This window comes from Leptodactylus fuscus, chromosome 6, assembly GCF_031893055.1.
Source record: "Leptodactylus fuscus isolate aLepFus1 chromosome 6, aLepFus1.hap2, whole genome shotgun sequence".
Taxonomy (NCBI): domain Eukaryota; kingdom Metazoa; phylum Chordata; class Amphibia; order Anura; family Leptodactylidae; genus Leptodactylus; species Leptodactylus fuscus.
The window spans coordinates 79,367,628-79,391,075 of record NC_134270.1 but is presented as its reverse complement, the minus strand read 5'-3'; the positions used below and the strand labels follow the sequence as shown (position 1 = coordinate 79,391,075).

The following is a 23,448-nucleotide window of genomic DNA, read 5'->3' as shown; positions in this document are numbered from 1 at the left end:
GATGTGCACCCACAATTTTTGCTACTGCTATACAGTGCCATTGTCTCACTGGGAATTTAAAGAATATATGGGGGTTATGTGCACCCACAATTTTTAATACTGGTATACAGTGCCATTGTCTGACTGGGAATTCAAAGAATATATGGGGGTTATGTGCACCCACAATTTTTAATACTGGTATACAGTGCCATTGTCTCACTGGGAATTCAAAGAATATATTGGGGTTATGTGCACCCACAATTTTTACTACTGGTATACAGTGCCATTGTCTGACTGGGAATTCAAAGAATATATGGGGGTTATGTGCACCCACAATTTTTAATACTGGTATATAGTGCCATTGTCTGACTGGGAATTCAAAGAATATATGGGGGTTACGTGCACCCACAATTTTTGCTACTGCTATACAGTGCCATTGTCTGACTGGGAATTCAAAGAATATATGGGGGTTACGTGCACCCACAATTTTTGCTACTGCTATACAGTTCCATTGTCTCACTGGCAATTCAAAGAATATATGGGGGTTATGTGCACCCACAATTTTTAATACTGGTATACAGTGCCATTGTCTGACTGGGAATTCAAAGAATATATGGGGGTTATGTGCACCCACAATTTTTACTACTGGTATACAGTGCCATTGTCTGACTGGGAATTCAAAGAATATATTGGGGTGACGTGCACCCACAATTTTTGCTACTGCTATACAGTGCCATTGTCTCACTGGGAATTCAAAGAATATATGGGGGTTATGTGCACCCACAATTTTTAATACTGGTATACAGTGCCATTGTCTGACTGGGAATTCAAAGAATATATGGGGGTTATGTGCACCCACAATTTTTAATACTGGTATACAGTGCCATTGTCTGACTGGGAATTCAAAGAATATATTGGGGTTATGTGCACCCACAATTTTTACTACTGGTATACAGTGCCATTGTCTCACTGGGAATTCAAAGAATATATTGGGGTTATGTGCACCCACAATTTTTACTACTGGTATATAGTGCCATTGTCTGACTGGGAATTCAAAGAATATATGGGGGTTATGTGCACCCACAATTTTTAATACTGGTATACAGTGCCATTGTCTGACTGGGAATTCAAAGAATATATGGGGGTTATGTGCACCCACAATTTTTACTACTGGTATACAGTGCCATTGTCTGACTGGGAATTCAAAGAATATATTGGGGTGACGTGCACCCACAATTTTTGCTACTGCTATACAGTGCCATTGTCTCACTGGGAATTCAAAGAATATATGGGGGTTATGTGCACCCACAATTTTTAATACTGGTATACAGTGCCATTGTCTCACTGGGAATTCAAAGAATATATGGGGGTTATGTGCACCCACAATTTTTACTACTGATATACAGTGCCATTGTCTGACTGGGAATTCAAAGAATATATTGGGGTGACGTGCACCCACAATTTTTGCTACTGCTATACAGTGCCATTGTCTCACTGGGAATTCAAAGAATATATGGGGGTTATGTGCACCCACAATTTTTAATACTGGTATACAGTGCCATTGTCTGACTGGGAATTCAAAGAATATATTGGGGTTATGTGCACCCACAATTTTTAATACTGGTATATAGTGCCATTGTCTGACTGGGAATTCAAAGAATATATGGGGGTTATGTGCACCCACAATTTTTAATACTGGTATACAGTGCCATTGTCTGACTGAGAATTCAAAGAATATATTGGGGTTATGTGCACCCACAATTTTTACTACTGGTATACAGTGCCATTGTCTGACTGGGAATTCAAAGAATATATGGGGGTTATGTGCACCCACAATTTTTAATACTGGTATACAGTGCCATTGTCTGACTGGGAATTCAAAGAATATATGGGGGTTACGTGCACCCACAATTTTTGCTACTGCTATACAGTTCCATTGTCTCACTGGGAATTCAAAGAATATATGGGGGTTATGTGCACCCACAATTTTTAATACTGGTATACAGTGCCATTGTCTCACTGGGAATTCAAAGAATATATGGGGGTTACGTGCACCCACAATTTTTAATACTGCTATACAGTTCCATTGTCTCACTGGGAATTCAAAGAATATATGGGGGTTATGTGCACCCACAATTTTTAATACTGGTATACAGTGCCATTGTCTGACTGGGAATTCAAAGAATATATGGGGGTTACGTGCACCCACAATTTTTAATACTGCTATACAGTTCCATTGTCTCACTGGGAATTCAAAGAATATATGGGGGTTATGTGCACCCACAATTTTTAATACTGGTATACAGTGCCATTGTCTGACTGGGAATTCAAAGAATATATGGGGGTTATGTGCACCCACAATTTTTAATACTGGTATATAGTGCCATTGTCTGACTGGGAATTCAAAGAATATATGGGGGTTACGTGCACCCACAATTTTTGCTACTGCTATACAGTTCCATTGTCTCACTGGGAATTCAAAGAATATATGGGGGTTATGTGCACCCACAATTTTTAATACTGGTATACAGTGCCATTGTCTCACTGGGAATTCCACAAATAATTTGGGGATTCATTCACCCTACATCTCAGGCTCATGCCATATTCACCCAGGTTGTCAGTGCTGCACCAGCTCGTTCCCAGACAGCTCGGCCCGAAAAACACGTTACCTATATAGAGGATTTGGACAATGAAGACAACATGTTTTAAATCTAATGTCTGCACCTTCTCCAGAATTAAAATAAAGGCAGCGTTTAACTTTCAAATAGCACTGCACAAAGGAAGAGCTTATCAGCTTGTCTCATGACATGCTACTGAAAAGTTTCATTTGTGTATCTTAATGTAAATATAGTTGTATAAGCTTTTTGGGTTTTAGGCACTGCCAAGTTATTTATTACCACCCGCTCCCTTATAATGATGATGACGCCAAAGTCACTGTGGGTGTTCAGAGCTCACAGCTTTGGGTGACATTTGTCTTGCTCTCTGTCGGTACCAGCTGTCTTTTTGGATACCGTAAAGTTATGTTGACTTTATTAACAGCTATAGAAGCTTTAGCCAGGTTGTGACGGTGTGTAACCCTAACAACACTAAGTGGGATACACATTAATAGTCAGTCTATGTACGCTAAACGTATCACTGAAGTAATTTTTTTTCCCTCTCCCCTAATATAAGAAAGGAACAGACATTAGACCTAGACCGGGGTTCGAGGCTTGAAAAAATCCAGTATTATTTGTTCTTCATGATGTGAAATATGTGTTGAAAAGCAACCCAAGATGAAGTCAGCCATGTGTGCCAGTGTGTTACTTGGCATGCCTTTGCTGGCCCCAACTGTAAGGGTCACTCTCCATTTCCTCCATTTTCCACTCCCCTTCACACCATTTGTGGTGAAGCAATGGGATGCACTGAAGTGCACCCTCTAGCCTCGTGTGGGATAGGAACATCAGATGCCACTCCAACCCCCTCGTCTTCCTCCGCCAGCCAACGGTGCGAAGATGAGAGGAGTGTGCTCTGAATGTTTTCTGCCTAGCAGAGGCTAGTTCTCACTTACGAAAATGGCAGGGTAGCAGGGAAAAAAAAATGCCATCTCAGCCAGGATGGCATCCCTGACCTCGGAGGCACTGTGCTGTCTGTCCCCCAAGCTGATCAGTTTCAGCACGGCCTGCTGACATCTCCCCATGCCAGTGTTACAGTGTTTTCCGCTAGTAGCTGGGGTGGAGGTTGCAGCTTCGTAGGGTTTCAGTCTACTCCTGCCATGAATTTTGGCCTGGGAGAGGAGATAGGCCACCCCAGTTTGCACCCGGGGAACAGACTCCACCACATTCACCCTGCCTGTCATTAAAGATAAGCACTGCAGCATCCCTGACCACAGGCGCTTGTCCATGTGTCGGTGGTCAAGTGGACCTTGCAGCAAAGCGCAGAGCTCTGGGCCCGACTGATGTTATGGGACACATGCAGGCGCAAGGCAGAGACAGCACACCAAGAGAAGTAGTAACGGCTAGGCCCAGCATAGGGAGGTGCCCCAGCTGCCATCTGCTGACGGAAGGCCTGGGTCTCCAGAAGCATAAACAAACACCAACATCTCCAGGGCCAGCAGTTTATCGATGAGGCTGTTACAGGCTTGGGCATGGGGGTGGGTTGTATTGTACTTCTGCCTGCAATGAAAAGCTTGGGAAATGTGGAGTGGCTGGGAAGAGGCGCATGATGGTGCAGGCCAAAAGGGCGCATGAGGGTGAACTCCCCAATGTGTCAGAGATAGGTGTGTAGGTGTCCTTGCATCATATACTTGCACCATATTTGGCTTTGGAAGTTAATTTTGTGCCAAAAAGTGGTTAAGACAGCGATCCCTCAGCTACTCCCGTTACACTGTCTATTGAAGTTACCATCTGTGGAAGTGGACCACCATTTCTAAGATCCCAAAGGAAGCAGGCAAGAGATGTGCAGTTCAGAAAAAAAGATGAGAAAATAAGTTTAGGCTGTAGAGCACAGAGGGATCGGAGAGGACAGAGCTGGTGTCGGCCAGGTATCCCCACAACATGCGCCTATACTTGTCCCTCCTGGTGACACTAGGCCCCTGAGTGGCAGTAATTTGTCCAGGGGGGCCATTAACGTGTTCCAGACCTAGGAATAAGTCTTCCAACAGGGTAGAGTTTTGCATGCCTTTGCTTCTACCCACTGTTTTTGCTGCTTAGCTTCCCTCCACATCTACTCTGCTTTCACCCCTAAACATCACCCCAGTTTATGCCTTTGCTTCTACCCAGGTTTTTTGTTGATTTAGCTTCCCTCTACATCTACACTGCTTTAGCCCCTAGACATCACCCCTGTCCATTTGGGGTCGGTGGCCTCGTCATCCACCAACTCCTCTTCCAATTGCGCACTGCCCCCTTACTGCAAACCGCACATGACCACAGCTTGCCTTGATGGCAACTGTGTCTCATGATCCCCACTTAGGTCCAGACAAGTCGGTGGCGGGTCCAAAACCCCAAAATTGGAAGGAAATGGCAGATGCTGCAGTATTTCTAACACCTGTTCCTGGTACTCGGGCCTGGTCTGTGTTGTACCCTGCACCCTGCTTAACGCATCTGCCATATCCGAAGTTGTGCTGAGCGCATGCTAATGTTTCGTGTCCAGTGCAATGGATGGGATGGGATTTCACATAAGTCTGCCACCCATGGCCACTCATGGTTGAGCAACTGAGGGAGTTGACTTTGACGAACCCGAGGGTTTTGGAGTTGGAACTACATCAAAGGTCTGTGCTGCTCACACACTCTGCTCAACACATGAAATGTTTAGTGCCAGCAGTGTGGAGACGTCGCACAACAGCCGTTGTTCCAGCAGGTACAGGCGTTGTAGGAGTGCATAGAGGCTAGCAGCGGCAACTATACACTTTAAAAACTATCCGCACAAGCGCCACACTTTCACCAGTAGCTCAGGAACATTGGGGTACCTTTTTCAAAAGATTAGCAGCAATGAGTTAAAAACGTGGCCCAGGCATGGAATATGTTGCAGGCTGCCAAGCTACAGAGCCAATCCCAGGTTACGGCCATTATCACACATGACAACATGCCTGGGCCCAGGTGCAGTGGCAAAAACCACATTGCCGTCTCATCGAGGATGGCATGACTCACTTTGTAGGCAGTGTGCTGTCTGGCCCCCAAGCTGATGAGCTTCAGCACGGCCCGCTGACGTCTCCCCACACCAGTGTTGCAGCGTTTCCAGCTCGTAGCTGGGGTCAATTTAACAGCGGAGGAGGGTGGTGTTTCAGCCCTCCTCCCAGGAATGTTGTGTGGGGAGACAAGTCAGGCCACCACATTTTGCGACCCGGTCCACGCCTCAACTACATTCAACCACTGTGCCCAAATTGAAAGGTAGCGTCCCTGTCCGCATGCACTTGTCCATTCGTAACTGGTCACATGGAACTTTAGGGCTAAGCGCTGAATTTAGGGACCGCCTCATGTTTGGGGGAAAGTGCTGGTGTGGACGGCACAGTGCGGTGGCGCAGTAGACACTCTGCCCAAAAAGGGCAGAGTGTCCCCCAGCCGGGATTCCAACATCTCCTGGGCCAGATTTCTTGAGATGAGGCCGTTGAAGCCTTGGGCATGTGGGTGGGTTGCGCTGTACTTTAGCATGAAATGAAAGGCTTGGGAGATGGGGAGTTGCTGGGAAGAGGCGCATGATGGCGCGGGCAAAAGGAGAAATGGCAGGAAAAGGTGAGGATAAGGGTGAACTCCCCAAAGTGTCAGAGGCAGATGTGGAGGTGTCCTGGCTCCTGGTCTGGACTGCAGCGCCAGCCCTGTCAACAGTGGAAGAGGCAGTGGCCGCCAGGCCAAACGACGATTATCCTGCGCTTGCTCTCACCCACTGAGCCCAGGGCTTGCCTTCCAAATGATGGCACCCGCAAGAGGTGGTGAGATTCCTCTCCGCAGATCTCCAAACCATCTTGGACTTGCAAATTGCACTAAATTTGTCATGTAACTGACATGTATATGATGAGTCTATCCATTGTCTGTTCATTTTGGTGAAAGTCAGCCTGTCAGCTGACAGACAGCTGTGCTTGTCAGTGATGATGTCACCGGCTGCTTGTACCCCCAGTTTTTGCTGCTTAGCTTGCCTCCACATCCACACTGCTTTTGCCCCTACACATCACCCCTATCCATGCCTGTGCCTCTAGCCATAAGTCTGCCACCCATGGAAACTCATGGTGCAGAAAGTGAGGGAGCTGACTCTGAGGAACCCTTGGGTTTTGTAGCTGGTACTCCATCAAAGGTCTCTGCTGCTCACACACCCTGCTGAACATACGGTATCTAGGGTTAGAGCGTGTGGTGACCTCGCACAACAGTAGGTGCTTCAGGCAGATGTAGGCCTTGCTGGAGTGTATTGCGGCTAGCTCCAGGTACTGTAGACTTGGGAAAGTGGGTGTCCAAGTGCCGCACTTTCACCCTTAGCTCAGCTAATTTGGGGTATGTTTTTAAAAATCATTGCACCACTACATTGAACATGTGGGCCAGGCATGGAACGTGTTGGAGGCTGGCAAGCTCCAGAGCCCTCCAACAAGCTAAAAAACCTGGCCCCAGGGGCAGCGGGGATAAACAAATTGCCATCTCATCCAGGATGGCATCCCTGACCTCAGAGGCAGTGTGCTGTCCGTCTCCCAAGCTGATGAGCTTCAGCCCAGCCTGCTGACGTCTCCCCACACCAGTGTTGCAGCGTTTTCAGCTCGTAGCTGGGGTAAATCTAACAGCGGAGGAGGAGGAGGGTGGTGTTTCAGCCCTCCTCCCAGGAATGTTTTGTGGGGAAACAAGTCAGGAAAATTCTTGAAACGGGAGAGTTTTGCATCTTTGCCCTTGCTGCCTATGGACATCCCTTTGCCTCTAGCCACCATTTTCCCTGCTTTGCTTGCCTCCACATCCACACTGCTTTTGCCCATAGACATCACCCCAGTCCATGCCTTAGCTTGTACCCCCAGTTTTTCCTGCTTAGCTTGCCTCCACATCCACACTGCTTTTGCCCCTAGACATCACCCCAGTCCATGCCTTAGCTTGTACCCCCAGTTTTTCCTGCTTAGCTTGCCTCCACATCCACACTGCTTTTGCCCCTAGACATCACCCCAGTCCATGCCTTAGCTTGTACCCCCAGTTTTTCCTGCTTAGCTTGCCTCCACATCCACACTGCTTTTGCCCCTAGACATCACCCCAGTCCATGCCTTAGCTTGTACCCCCAGTTTTTCCTGCTTAGCTTGCCTCCACATCCACACTGCTTTTGCCCCTAGACATCATCCCTATCCATGCCTCTTCCCCTAGCCATAACTCTGCCACCCCTGGAAACTCATGGTGCAGAAACTTTGGTTGCTGACTTTGAGGAACCCTTGGGTTTTGTAGATGGAACTCCATCAAAGGTCTGTGCAGCTCACACACCCTGCTCAAGATATGGTATTGTAGGGTTTCAGCGTGTGTGAATGACGGACAACAGCCTGTGTTTGGACAGATGTAGGCCTTGCTAGAGTGTTTTTAGGCTAGCAGCGACTCCTGTGCACTTGCAAAAGTGGGCGCACAAGCGCCGCATTTTCAACAGTAGCTTCGGTACATTTGGGTATGTTTTTAAAAAACTTTGCACCACTAGGTTAGACGTGGGCCAAACATGGAACGTGTTGGAGGCTGGCAAGCTCCAGAGCCGCTACCAGGTTCCAGCCATTATCACAGGCGTAAAAATGCCAGGCCCCAGGTGTAGCAGGGAAAAAAAAATGCCATCTCAGCCAGGATGGCATCCCTGACCTCGGAGGCACTGTGCTGTCTGTCCCCCAAGCTGATGAGCTTCAGCACCGCCTGCTGACGTCTCCCCACACCAGTGTTTTAGCGTTTGCCGCTAGTAGCTGTGGTGGAGGTTGCAGCGTCGTAGGGTTTCAGTCTACTCCTGCCATGAATTTTGGCCTGGGAGAGGAGATAGGCCACCCCAGTTTGCACCCGGGGAACAGACTCCACCACATTCACCCTGCCTGTCATTAAAGATAAGCACTGCAGCATCCCTGACCACAGGCGCTTGTCCAAGTGTCGGTGGTCAAGTGGACCTTGCAGCAAAGCGCGGAACTAAGGGCCCACCTGATGTTGAGTGACACGTGCTGGTGCTAGGCGGGGACGCCACACCGGGAGAAGTTGAGACGGCTAGGGACGGCATAGTGAGGTGCCACAGTTGCCATCAGGTCCGGGAAGGCGGGAGTTTCAACAAGCCGGAACGCCAACCTCTCCTGGGCCAGCAGTTTAGCGATGTTGGCGTTCTAGGCTTGCGTGGGTGGGTGGTTAGCGGTGTATTTCTGCCGGCGCTCCAATGTCTGAGAGATGGTGGGTTGTTGTAAAGAAGCGCCTGATGGTGCCTTTGATGGTGCAGGAGAAGGAGATAAGACAGAAACAGGGGAGGATGAGGGAGAAGTCAACAAAGTGGCGGAGGCAGATGAAGTGATGTCCTGGCTCGTCCTCTGGAGTGCATCGCCAGCACTGTGAGCAGAGGCAGTGGCATGAACGGCGGGCGACGTTTGTCCTGCCGTTGCTGCCTGCCACTGATTCCATTGCTTGGATTCCAAATGACGGTGCATTGAAGTGGTGGACAGGTTGCTCTTCTCAGGGCCCCTACTCGATTTCGAGAGGCAAATTGTGTAGACGACACTATATCTGTCCTCGGCGCATTCCTTGAAAAAACTCTACACCTTCAAGAAACGTGCCCTCGATGGGGGAGTTTTTCTGGGCTGGGTACAAAAGGGAACATCTTCGGACATTCCGGGTCTGGCCTGGCTTCGGCAAAGCAGCTGACCTCTGCCTCTGGACATGTCTCTGCCTCTAGCTACCCTTTTTGGTGCTGCACCTGCCTCAACATCCACACTACTTTCCCAGCTTGACATCTGCCTTGTCCAGGTGGGGTCGGTGTCCTCGTCGTCCACCACCTCCTCTTCCAACTCCTGTCTCGCCTCCTCCTCCTGCACAATGCGCATGTCAACTGGCTGCCCTGACAGCAACTGCGTCTCATCGTCGTCGATGAGGGTGGGTTGCTGGTCATCCGCCACCAAATCGACCGGAGATGGAATGGAGGAGACTCTAGTGTTTGAGCATCTGGACACAGATACTCGTCTGTTAGGTCCGTGGAATCGCGAAATGGAGGGGCAGGTTGCGGTACAGTCAAAGGAAGGGAGAACAGCTCTGGGGAGCAGGGACAGTTGGGGTTATTGTTCTGGGAAGATTGGGAATTTTGGGTGGAAGGAGGACAAGACTGTTGGGTAAGAGGAGGTAGAGGCTGACTGGCTGGTGGACAATGTGCTTTAAGCGTTATCCGACAGCCATTGCAAGACCTGTTCCTGGTTCTCGGGCCTACTAATCTTTGTACCATTCAGCCTAGTTAATGTGGAACTTTTGTGCAAAGCGCAGAACTTAGGGCCCGCCTGATGTTAAGGGACACACGCTGGTACAAGGCTCAACTCACCCTAAGTGCCAAAAACACTGCTGGTGCAAGGCTCTACTCATGCCAAGGGCCTCAATCTCTGCTGGTAGCTCAGCTTAAGGTCATGTAACTTTGTTTGGAAGGGCTCATGTTAAGGGCTAGAAAAGTGAATTTTGGAAGGTCTTACCACATCACACACACACACACACACACACACACACACACACACACACACACACACACACACACTCAAAATGACAGTTAAGGGTGAGGGCTTTTGGAATTCCCATTGCCTATTCCATTTGTGGTTGTCATGGGGAACGTGATTTAAAGGGGTGGTTGTTACTGTTTGTTGAGCTTAAATTGGGGTTTGTGTCCATCCATTTGGGGAGTAAAGAAGGTTTCCAGGTATTTTCCCACTTTGATAGAGGTTTTTTTGAATGTGGAAAGTGTGTAGTTGTTAGGCAGTGATGTTGGGGTAATAGAGGGTCTTTGGTGTGTTAGATGCCCCCAGACATGCTTCCCCTGCTGTCCCAGTGTCATTCCAGAGGTGTTGGCATCATTTCCTGGGGTGTCATAGTGGACTTGGTGACCCTCCAGACACGGATTTGGGTTTGCCCCTTAACGAGTATCTGTTCCCCATAGACTATAATGGGGTTCGAAACCCGTTCGAACACACGAACATTGAGCGGCTGTTCGAATCGAATTTCGAACCTCGAACATTTTAGTGTTCGCTCATCTCTACACATTATGCATCACTTTAGCATATCACATAGCAACAGGTCTAGACTGGGACTAGTGAACCAACTGTGGTACTGTACACAAGTCACTATAAAACACATAACCACTCTTATTTCCCTGGGGACCTGCATATTTCATTTCTCATCATTATGTGTTCCCAGCAGAGCAGCTTTCTAAATCTTGATTCCCAGAATGGGTTTAATTTTCCTCAGCATGGTATCCCTTTTAACTTCTGGTCCCTAAAATAGTCCCCTTCTTATTCTTAGTCTCCAGCATGGTGTCCCTTTAAATTGTGGTCCTCAGCATGGTTCCCCTCATGGATTCCAGCATGGCTCCCTGTAACTGCTAACCTTGCCGATACTTGCTGACATTTCCTAAGCCGAAATGTGAACCTGTATTGCATTTGACTATGACGTGGAGACTCTGCTCCAGTGTGATGCTGGTAACTTCTCTCCTCTATTGTCCCTTACAAGTCTTCTGCTCTTGCTTGCTATAGTCCAGTGATGCGACACAGTACAGAGGTGCTTTCATCTTGCTCTTACAATGTATGCAGGTCCTAGTGTTAAACTTGCTCAAAAAAGTGGTGTGCTTCCATACAGTATAATGGGAGAAAAATCAGTCACTGAAAAATTGGTCTTTAAGAGGGGAAGGCTTTTTTTCTGAAAGGATTGGTCTTTTGGAAAGGTTTCACTGCATTTAGAAAACTGCTTAGAGTATTGTAAAATGCTGTATACACTCTTACTCATTCCACTGATCTACCTCTCCAGCTTGTCACTGCTCCATTCCCTGCCAGTATCTGATTTCCGCTCCAGCAGTGTTCTGTGTAGGTGGGGATATGATGAAGGTGGACTAGCTGTGGGATATTGTTTGTTTAACCATGTTCTAAACTGATTTCTGTTAGACATCTACTAAAATGTGTGTATGGAAACCAAGAGCTGCTTTTATGGGACCGCTTTTTGCTTACCATTCGCTAACTCTGTCCTCTGCTTTTTTCTTTAGGTATTATAGTTGCTCACTATCTCCAGAGCATTACTCCTAGCCTAGCACTGGGAGGTGAACTTGTCTACCACAGGCGTCCTGGGGAGGAGGGAACAGTTATGTCTCTAGCAGGAAGATACACAGGTAACCTGGACGATACACAAATCCAATAAAAAATAGGCTGGTGTTGGGGGACAGTGAACTGTATTAAAACATACTTCTCGCTTGGCTGTGTGTCTTGCCGGAGAATCATGGGCTCCTAAATGTGTACCTAAACTTTTAAAACTTTTTAAAAAAACTTTCTGAATCAGTAATGCGAATGATTAATAGTAAACTGTGTAATATATCTTATTAAGTATTCCCTTCCTTTTCCCCCGATCAGATCCATACACAGTGGAACCCTTTCATTACTGAATTAATGTAGATATAAGTTGAACAAGTGCATGGGGAATAACGAAGCTGAGGCCACTGCATATTGTATGGATGCCAGCTATATTGAACACCAATAATAACACAATATAATCTAATAAGGAGTATTACAATATATTATATGAGTAATCCGATGATTGCAAACTCAGTTTCCCTAAGGGTGCTAAACCTATAAGCAAAAAAAAAAAAAAATTTTTAAATGTTCTATGCAAAAATACTAAACCTGCAAATTGCCTTTTTAAATTCAAGAAGAAATGTAAAAAGTACATATAATTGGTTTTGCCACATCTGAAAATACACTAAACAGATATAAAAGTATATATTCCATAAGGTAAAATAGTAAGAAAAGCCAAAACACTTAAAGAGGACTTTTCGTGTGTGGTTTTATACACCGTTAGAAAGTAGACAGCTGTGCCCTGATGGTGGAGAAATTGATGCCGTTAGTTACGGCACCGATATCTCCCCACTGTCCGAAGGGTATTCCTCACAGCCCAGCGATAACGCTGAGCTATGACGAACACCCCCTCTGACAGTACAAGGATATGTTAGCGTACAGACAGGGAGCGGTCCTCACAGCCCAGCGATGACGATGAGCTACGAGGAACACGCTTCTGACAGTGGGGGAGATATCTGTGCTGAAATTAACGAATGAATTAATTTAGTGCACTGTCAGCTTTCTAGTGGTATATAAAACCCACACCTTCATGAGGACGTGAAAAGGTCCTTTCTAAACTGCTAGAAGCGGAGTTTTTCTGGTCACTTCACCCCCTGAAAAAAATTAATAAAAGCAAAGGGTCAAAGGCAACCCTTAATGGTAGCAATAACACTACACCTTATTCTGTGAATGAAGAACCCTTGATCAGCTCTGTAGACAGCAACATAAAAAGGTTGAGAGTACAAATGATATCCATGAAGCCGATGATTAAGCCCCTTTGTTCATTATTATTTTCCCCACAAAGATGGTTTTTATTAATCTATTTTTCAGTTTCGTAGTACATTATATAAGAAAATTAAATGGTATTATTACAAAAAAGACCCCAGAGTATAATATAGCGAAGGCTAGGGGAGCTAATCAAACCTTAAAAAAAAAACACTCTTCTCCTGGCCTCTGGTGCAACTGCAACTCTCTCCTGAGCACAAGGCTCTCACGGCCGGACACTTTTCAAACTCATTCATTTGAATGAGTTTGAAAAATGACTGCAGGTTTCCGTCTCCTGTCCACTTTCGGGCAGGGAACAGAAACCTGCAAAACGGAGACCTGGGGCAGATGTGAGCAAGCCCTTAGATACGAGTCCCACCTATCTCTAAAATAAACTCCCTCTGGCTTCTTGCCCTGGCTCTTAATTGGCTGCATCTTTTTTTGAGAAGATTAGAGATGAGCAAATACCGTTCGATCGAGTAGGTATTCGATTGAATATTAAGGTATTCGACATGCTCGATTTCGATTGAATACCACGCCGTAAACGCAGTAAAAATTTGTATCCCCTCCCACCTTCCCTGGTGCTTTTTTTGCACCAATTACTGTGCAGGGAAGGTGGCACAGAAATCAGGAAAATGTAGACATCGAAAAAAAATAGGAAAAAGTCATTGGCTGGCTAAATCAGGTGACCTCGGGTTTATAAGAATAGTGACCGCCATATTTGTGTCAGATGCGGTTTGGTGAGATAGGGAGAGACATCGTAGTGAGGGTCAGAGAGAGATTAGCTTCTTCTAGGCAGGAAAACTGAAAACAAACAGCTCTTTTCAGAGCTACACTGCAGGAAGAGTGTATATACTCAACCGTATATACACGCAACCTGCCAAAACTTCACAAACGCCCTTTTTAGGGCTCAAATTGATTACAAGTGGTATACGATATATACCTGTCCCATAGAGGTGAGAAGAAAACTGTATACGGTCATCACCTGTACACATCTGAAAATGCATCAGGGTATCACAAAGGGACAGGGACGTGGAAATCCAGCTGGGGATCCAGGCTGCAGTCGAGCTACTGTGGATCCAATGGCTACTGGAGAGGGGCAGCCAGCAGTGCCCTCATCCACAACGTCAAGCAGGGTGCAGGGCACCCCGCTGACAAGGCCTGAGCACCAGGAACCGGTGTTACAGTAGATAGCCGATATTGCTTCCAGCGGCATTTGCACCAACTAGTCAGCCACTAGCTCCAGGCGTGTAGTAACACAAGAGTCTGCCTCTCCTGGCAATGTAGTGGTTGTGGACCCGCAACCAACATGTCCCGTCCTCAGTGCTAATGACGAGACACAGTTCCATGTTTCTGTGCCAGCTCACAAGTTCCTCGTCCTTCTCCTCCAACACCACCACCATCACCATTAAAAACTAATTAAAATAACCCCATTAAGGCTTACCCCAAGGACCTTACAAATAATGTTTTCGGGCTCACCCCAAAGGCTAAAAACTAAAACTCGGCTGGTTAAAGGCTCAGTTCACCCAAAGGGCCAAAAACTCTGCTGGTGCAAGGCTCAACTTTCCCAAAGGGCCTAATACTCTGCTGGTACAAGGCTCAACTCACCCCAAGGGCCTGAAGCTAAGTTTGGGAGGGCTCACCCCAAGGGCCTGAAAAGTAAATTTTTGTATGGCTCAGCTTAAGGGTCTCTGACTTAATTTGGAAGGGCTCACATGAAGGGCCAGAAAAGTAATGTTTGGAGGTCTCACCACATCATGCACACAATGACAGTTAAGGGTGGGGGCTGTTTGATTTCGCCCTTGCTTATGCCATCTGTGGTTGTTATGGGCAATATGATTTAAAGGGGTGCATGCTAATGTTTTTTTAGCTTAAAATTTGTGTTTCTGTCCATACTAATGTAAAGTAAAGAAGGTTTCCAAGTATTTTTCTACTTTCATAGAGGTTCTATTGAGTGTGGAAAGTGTGTAGTTGTTAGGCTGTGATAGTGGGATAATAGAGGGACTTTGGTGTGTTAGATGCCCCCAGACATGCTTCCCCTGCTGTCCCAGTGTCATTCCAGAGGTGTTGGCATCATTTCCTGGGGTGTCATAGTGGACTTGGTGACTCTCCTTACTTGAATTTGGGTCTCCCCTGAAACGAGCATTTTTTCCCCATAGAATATAATGGAATTCGATATTCAGTCGAATATTGAGGGTCTACTCGAAATGAATATCGAATATTTCACTACTCGCTCATCTCAAGAGAAGATTGTCCTCAATGGTCAGACTTTATGGAAGCCATGTATTGAGCTTACATATACGTAAATGGGAACTATGGTAACAACGTAGCTCACTGTTCTATGCCAGGTCCATAACTCCCATTTACTTCTATGAGAGTGGTTCAGCCATTATGGATTAAGAATATGGCCAGATTAATGCTGTTTTTAGTCCAATTTGCATTGTGCTAAGATGTGACAAATGTATTAAGATGTGCAGGCCTCTTAATATATTTGTCCCATCTTTGCCTATTTGTCTGCAAGAAAGTTAAATGTGTCGGTTCTGGCCTGCCATAGATTTGTACTATAATTTGTAGCAGCTTCTGGCTATAGGTATAACTCCAGCACTATAAAAATACCCAAGCTTTATTGAAGAACTACATTAAAAATGAAGTGTATGGATGATTCGCACCCCATGTTTCATGCCCATTCAGAGTTGTTTGAACATAATTAATCTGCCATGCACTCTTTCTGTAAGTCCAAGTCAGGATCAATTTTTGGTGGAATCAGAAAAAATTATGGACTCTGGCTTCATAATATTTGAATTGTTTTGGACTGTATAATTAGATGTATAGTTTTATTACATTTTTACTTTTATAGAAACAAAATGTATTGACTTTTTAATGAATTTAGAGGATCTTTCCTGTTTCTGACTGAGGGAGATTGAGCAGGAATAAGTCAGTGGTCTGGCCTTGGTAGCCATTGTTTGGTTGTATAGGTATGCCTTCATATCATAGTGTGGCAATCTTGGCCAAATTTTCAGGCAGAATTTGATAATGCACCAAATAAAAATGCATATACCTTTAACACAGCGGACATGTTTTGTTGTAATAGGCTGGTTTGTGCCCGTTATATGTAGCTGTGCCAACACTTCTTCAGCATGGATTATGTGGGGTTGTGTTTAGTTATTCATTCACGGCACTCATCAGGAGTAAATACACACGAGAGCGTTAATGCATATAATTAATGCCTGGAGCGGATGGATGATTTATACAGACATGATTGAAGTCTGAAATACCGTGTGCAACAAATAATGGGTGTAATTACACAAATAATGAACGGGGCATTAAGTGTAATCTGGCACTCGCCGCATTTGATCAATTGTGACTATCGCAAAACATTTCTGAAAGCGAGTTAACCGGTGAGAATGTCAGGAAAGCTGTAAGAAGTGACAGGTTTATACACATTTCTTCTTGTAGGTGCTTGGTATTCATAATGAAACGTTTCAGGAAGAATGACAAGCTTAGGGTGTATTCACACTGAGTAAACGCTAGCTTATTTTGTAGAGTAAAATTACACTTGTAAATTTTGCTATCCCATTGACTTCAATGACATTTTACAGGCGTATTTTTTACAGGCGTATTTTTACACTTGTAAAAAAATATCATTGAAGTCAATGGGATAGCAAAATTTACAAGTGTAATTTTACTCTACAAAATAAGCTAGCGTTTACTCAGTGTGAATACACCCTTACAGGATCAGTACTCCTCATACTCACATAACTATTAAGGAAGCGTTCCCACTACCGTCGGTGTCCGACAGGTAATGTCCGCTGCTAATGTCTTGTGCGGACATTAGCAGCGGACACTAGCTGTGTCCGTGACATTTTGTATTGATTTAAATGGAGATCAGGTGCGTTCTTTTACACTCCGTGTCTGTCCTTAACTGTCCGTTCCCAAAGATGTCCGAATTTTCAAGCGGACAAGAAAAACCTACATGTCGGGTTTTGCTGTCCGTTTGAAAAGTCGGAAATCTTTGGGAACGGACAGTTACGGACAGTAAAAGAACGCACCCGATCTCCATTTAAATCAATACAAAATGTCACGGACACAGCTAGTGTCCAATGCTAATGTCCGCACAAGATTTTGAACGGACACTACCTGTCGGACACCGACGGTAGTGTGAACGCCCCCTAACTCTTGTAGCTATATACAGAAGACAATGGTTGATAAGGTTTATTACACCTCTTTGTGAAGGGAATCTCAGAGGAAATTGTCATGATTATTAAAATGGCCTGGGGTCTTGTTCTATACCAGGCTCATTAATACTTTCCCTCCGGTTCACCAAGTGTAATTTTTGAAGATGTTCTGTACACACCAGCACAACTACTGATACTGTACAACAGCTTGCTATTCCTCCTGCTCTGCAGTTGTTGACTCTGCACATCAGCACTCCTGCTCCCTTTTATACGTTTTGTGCATAATTTTAATACTTGGAGTTCTCTTGTTTGTAACTTACATTTTAATAACAAGGGTGTTTTTTTTTTTTTTTTTTTTTTTTTTTCTTTTACCAAAAAGCTCCTAATTGGACGGCAACACTCACATTGGGACAGGCTGGAGCACATGCAACATATTACCATAAGGCCAACGATCAGGTATGTGAGTCTAATTCTGTCTGTCATTATTCATCCAAGTCAATGCAGATTTTTTTATGATTTGTTTGCACGCCTATGAAACAAATGTGCTTTTGCTACAATTGATACTGCTCCTGTCTCCCTTTATTTTGGTCTGTTGAAATTTGGTTATGAAAGGTTATGAAAACTATGTAGGATGCCATCTAGATTTACTAGAGTAGAAAATGTGTGTAGTTATAGTCAGTTTCCTTGTGTGCATGTTGGAGGGAAATTGATTCCAGAAAAGATCCCATAGTTTTCAAGAGGCATCAGTTCTGGTGCCGGATTTGTGCCGGAGCCAGTAGGTATAAAGCTACCTCCATTTTTCTGTCCTGTTCCTTTAAAATTTCTTCAGCTTTTTGCCAATGCTCCCATTGAATTGAATTCACCACAGCTACATTCACAGTAGGTATAAATCACCCCCTGTTCCTAGGATCAGTAGGGGTCTCTCCTCCACCGAACTGCAATTAATTCACTAGGTTAGAGGATAATTTATTTATTTATTTATTTTTTAATACACTGCAATACAACTGTACTGCAGCTTATGATTTCCTTATATCACTACTGACTCCTACTAAAGGTCTCAATAGTTATATTATTGTGACAGGCCTGGGAACCTTCAGAAGGCTCCCTGCTGTTATACTGACCGGAGAGCTCCCACAGTCTTGTGACGTGGGAGACTGGCCATCAATAATAGGTAAGGGTTTTTCTTAAAAATACAACTTTCTCAATTGACGTATCTGCACATATTGTATGGTGTATATATACTATGTGCTGTAAAATATCTCATTGTAAGAACCAAATTTAAATTTTTTTCTTGTCCTTTTATAACATGCTGATTCTTATCTACTTTGCTTTCAGCTACAAGTAGGAGTGGAGTTTGAAGCTAGCACTCGGATGCAGGACACCAGTGTTTCCTTTGGTTACCAGCTGGACCTCCCCAAAGCCAATCTTCTTTTTAAAGGTATGCTATTACACTGTATCGCCACCAGAGGGAAGTGTGCCTTCTATGCATATTTGCAGCATATTTTATTCCCCTTTTGCACTTATCCTTGTCAGAATATCAACAATTTCATTTTGTATAAAGTGTAATACAATACACTCCTCTTATGATGCTGGTGCAAGTTATTTACTATACACAATAGGGTATATACAATACGTGACACAAAAATTGTGATTTGCTACTATATACAAATCACATATCACATGCTATATATACTCTATTGTGTATAGTAAATAACTTGCACAAACATCCTAAGAAGAGTGCAGTGGTGAACGTTTATAATTGTATTGTGGTTAGCAACTAGACAAACATGTACCTTGTTTTCTTGGTACATCCTTGTAGAATTTCCAAAATGAGGTAGGTGATAGCAAGACTCCCTATTGAGAAGGCAGGGATGGTTTATTACTGTCCCTGCTTTCCCCTTTGCTTTATACGCAACACTCATTGAGCACTGTTTATACAGCTGTTGAAGCAGTGATCGGTGAGTACCAAGGTACTGCGGGTCTTAGAGTTCCCAGATCACTCTGTAGTGAGTGCTAGGAGGCTTTTCTCTTCCTTTAACCGAGAACAATATATCAGCACCAGTTACATTGGAAATCAGAAAAAAAAACACAGCCAGGGAATGTCTTCACCAGATGTCAACACTTCTTTGGCCTGCAAGGTCACCAGGTTTGTGGTCAGTTAAGCATTTATGGAGCCAGCTAGGATGATAGTGTCTGCAATCTATGAGTTGATAGATGTGCCACAGGATACCACGCAGAACTGTGTTCCTAAATGCTCAGCCATATCTCATCTATATCTAGACTAGATCAGGGGGGATAACCAGATACAGCCTTCTTTCAATTGTATAATTTTCCTCAGCAAACTTCTTTAGCTGTAATATTGTAATCGGTTGCATAGCAATTGCTACCTATATACCCCATATAGTGACACCCCTGCCTTTTAATATAGGGTTTAACATCCAGAACCATACAATATTCATTACCATAAAATTAGACTGTCATTGTACAAACAGTACTGAGTAACCAGAATTGCAGGTTGTATATTTCATTCCTGGTTTTAGGCCTTCTTTATTGTCATTAAACTCTGAGGATTTTCATGTTGCTGTCAGTAAGATGCTTCCATATTTTTATTTATTTTTTTTCTTTTTATGTAGGTTCTGTGGACAGTAACTGGATAGTCGGTGCCACTTTAGAAAAAAAGCTTCCTCCGCTCCCCCTCACGCTAGCCATGGGAGCCTTCCTCAACCACAAGAAGAACAAATTCCAGTGTGGCTTTGGTCTGACCATTGGTTAACATCAGCTTCTTGTGCTCAGCTTGTGGTCTCCCCTCCGCAGCCAGACATGTGACCTCTTCCTCCTGCATTGTGACTGCCTCCACCCCACCCTTACAGATTCTAAACTTGTTTTCTTCCCAATCTCCTGCCAGGCACATTTTTATAAAAATTGTTTTTATCATTGGGGCAGGGAGGCAGTAAAGGAACTATCTGTGAATAGTTACTGTGGGTTCCTAGAATGGAGAGGAAGTCGGCCCTGTTGTTGTTTCTGTCTTTCCCTACTGTCTTTATGTATGTTCTTTATGGGATGAGTCTGTTCTTCCTGCTCGGGGTCATGCATCATGGACCTTAGGAATTGTTTTATTTTGTCCCTCTCTTATAAGCCATTCTTTGGGTCACTCCATGGGGATATTGAAGTGTGAATGTAGGAGGGAGTCTTCATCTTCTGAGTAGTGATTCTGATGTCTGCTCCCTACCTGGATTCCTTTCTGTTACACCTTACTAGAGAATCATCCTGTCTAGGAGGGGGGTCTGTTCTGGGCCTTACCTGAGTCCTGTGACCTTTAATACACCTTGTGCTGCTGTCGGAGGGGGGGTGGTGGCTGGGGTCTTGCTGCCACCTGTTCTCCATCTTTAGGAGCTTGGATGTAAATCATGTTTATAAGTTATAAAGAAAAGAAACAATATGACATTGATCTTTTACACAAAACTGATATGTAACTCAAAGCGAAGTCATGACCGGCCTGTACAGCACTAATAAAGTGACTTCTGCTATGGGATTCTGTTGAGTGACTGTTTTGAGTTTTTTGCATGTATTGTTTCAGAATGGCTGATCTTTACAAGCCATTAACAATAGAAAGTAAAAGTATCTGATTGCAGGAGTAAAACCAAGTTTAATGGGCTGCCTCATGTTCTGGACCAAAAACCGGGTAGCCGCGACTGAAAGCCAATGTACTGCACCGTCAACCAGCCACGCACTCCGCTCCGGATTAGGCCAAATGAATGGGCCTAGTCTGGAGCTGGGTGTGTCTTCAGGCCGAATCATGAGGCGAAACAGCCTGAAGAATGAGCATGTCGCTTTTTTTTTTTTTTTTTCCAGGAGCCGGAAGAAACGTCTCCTGGAAAAAAGTCCTGATCGGTTCCCATTGATTTCAACAGGAGTCGTCTTTTTGTTCAGGATTTTGAGGCGGATACGGCCTCAAAATCCTGACCAAAAAACTCTGTGTGAACTTACCCATATACCCTACTTTGGACAAATGTGTCATTTCTGCAAGAAAGCTGCAATATTCCTCTAGCCTCATGGCGTATTGTCCATAGAGACAACTCTTTATGTGATCAGTATGACAAATTTCTTCTCTGAAATGTCACTATTCCTGTCATGAGGCTAGTGTCTAAAAAAAAATTATGTATTTATACAGGATCTTTCAGCAGTCCTGACCTGTTTGCTTCTATAGATGCTTGCTTTTCTTTTGAACCCTTAATGCCATTTACCATATATTTTTAGTGGGTGTGGATTGTATGGAGTGGGCTGAGTAGCCTTACCTGCACTATATACAGCAAGTATCAGCTGTATATTATAGTTGAGCCTCTATAATCCCTAATGTTTAACACTTTTGTTACTGCAATCAAGCAACCATGGCATCTGAGTGGATAGAGAAAGGCGACTCCGAGTGATCATGGGTAGTGTGTGGCAGTTGGAGGCTATGACCAATTTAAAAAAAAAAAAAAAAAAATTACATTTTTGATGTAAACAAAAAAAAAAAAAAAAAACGGATCAACCATGAACAAAACACATCTTGAACCAATGTCTTTGCAGACATACTTCAATTGATGCTTTGCAGATGCAATATTTCGGTATTAACGTCACCATAAAAATGGCTTAAAACATAGTGTAGGACACTGTAAGGGCTACTAAATCTTATTATCTATCTAATTTCTAGCATTCTAAGGCAAACACAGCCAAAGGTACGTGAAAGTTAGATTATTATACTGTGGGGTCTCTTTCACACACCTCTTCTGTTTCCATGGATCATGTGGTCAGAACCAGCCCAAAACCCCTGGGTTCAGTTTAAACAAATGCATGGAGGAAGGAAAGTACATTACAGTCCCTGGAAAAACCCTTTAAGGCCAGGGCCTCACGGCCCAGAAACACTGTGATTTGCCCGCAGCGGAGACGCTGTGGGAAAAATCGCGGCGTTGTGCAGGGAAAGTGGATGGGATTCGTGCGAATCCCATCCCCACTTTGCGGAAAAGATCGCAGCGCGGATACGCTGCGATTTGCAAAGCCATTACGGCTTTGTAAATTGCAGTATATCAATTATATCTACGGAAACGCCAGCGGCTTTCCCGTAGATATAATGTTAAGAGGAAGTCTGCAGAGGAAAACTGAACTTTCTCTTAAAAGTGCTGCGGAAAGAACCGCAATGCGTTCACACAGTGGTTCTTCCCGCAGCGCTGTAGTGCTGCGGAAACGGCCCATGGGGCCTTAGCCTTAGGGTACATTCACACTACGTAAACGGCAGCTTATTCTGAACGTAAAACATGTTCAGAATCAGCGGCGTATAAAGCATTTCTATGGGAGCCGGCATACGAGCACTCCCCATAGAAATGAATGGGCTGCTTTTTTCACTACGAGTAGTCCCATTGAAGTGAATGGGATGTGCTAGCGTGTACGGCTCGGCATGAGCAGAGCTAGTCGTACACGCGGGCACTTTCCATTCACTTCAATGGGACTGCTCGTAGTGAAAAAAGCAGCCCATTCATTTCTATGGGGAGCGCTCGTATGCCGTCTCCCATAGAAATGAATGGAACTGCTTTATACGCCACTTATTCTGAATGTGTTTTACATTCAGAATAAGCTGCCGTTTACGTAGTGTGAATGCACCCTTAGGCTAATACCCCATGTTGCAAAAATGCAGCATTTTACAGTACTTGCAAATGGAATGGGATTCTGGGTAATCCCATCCACAGGAAAAATAAGCTAAGTTTTTGAAAATTGCAGCATGTCAATTATACCTGCGGAAATGCTGGCGTTTTCCTAGTAAGTATAACAATGGCAGAAAGTCTGCAAAAACACAATGAAAACTGCTGCAGAAAAAACACACTGTATTTCTGCAGGGATTTTCTTGCCTTTTGTTACATGGGGCCTTAGGCTCAGGGAAAGTTTGCTTCAAATATATGGTGTTGGAAAAACCCATGCAGATTTTGTGCAATTTACCATTCAGGTGAAAGCTGTATCATAACTATGTGGAAGCCTAGTGGTCGCTCTACTGGCCCCTAAATAGATTGAGTAGAGCTGAGCGAACGGTGTTCAATCGAATTGATATTTGATGAAATATCAGGCTGTTCCAGGTATTCGATTACAATCGAATACCACGAGGCAAACACACTAAAGATTTGATTCCCCTCCCACCTTCCCTGGCGCTTTTTCTGCACCAATAACTGTGCAGGGGAGGTGGGACAGGAACTATGACAACGGAGGCATCGAAAAAAAAATCGGATAAAGTAATTGGCTGGCTAAATCAGGTGACCTCCAATTTATACGAATAGTGGATTT

General features: G+C 44.5%; 1 protein-coding gene across 1 annotated transcript in view; it reads left to right on the top strand.

Annotated features, from left to right (window-relative positions):
- TOMM40 (translocase of outer mitochondrial membrane 40) overlaps positions 1-20,665 on the top strand; it is a 35,053-nt gene extending 14,388 nt beyond the window's left edge. The window contains exons 7-10 of the mRNA XM_075280319.1: positions 11,638-11,760; positions 17,519-17,595; positions 18,475-18,577; positions 19,773-20,665. Of these exons, the coding sequence (XP_075136420.1) occupies positions 11,638-11,760; positions 17,519-17,595; positions 18,475-18,577; positions 19,773-19,912 (443 nt within the window). The 3' untranslated portion in view covers positions 19,913-20,665. The remainder of the gene's footprint in view (positions 1-11,637; positions 11,761-17,518; positions 17,596-18,474; positions 18,578-19,772) is intronic.
- The last annotated feature ends 2,783 nt before the right edge of the window (positions 20,666-23,448 follow it).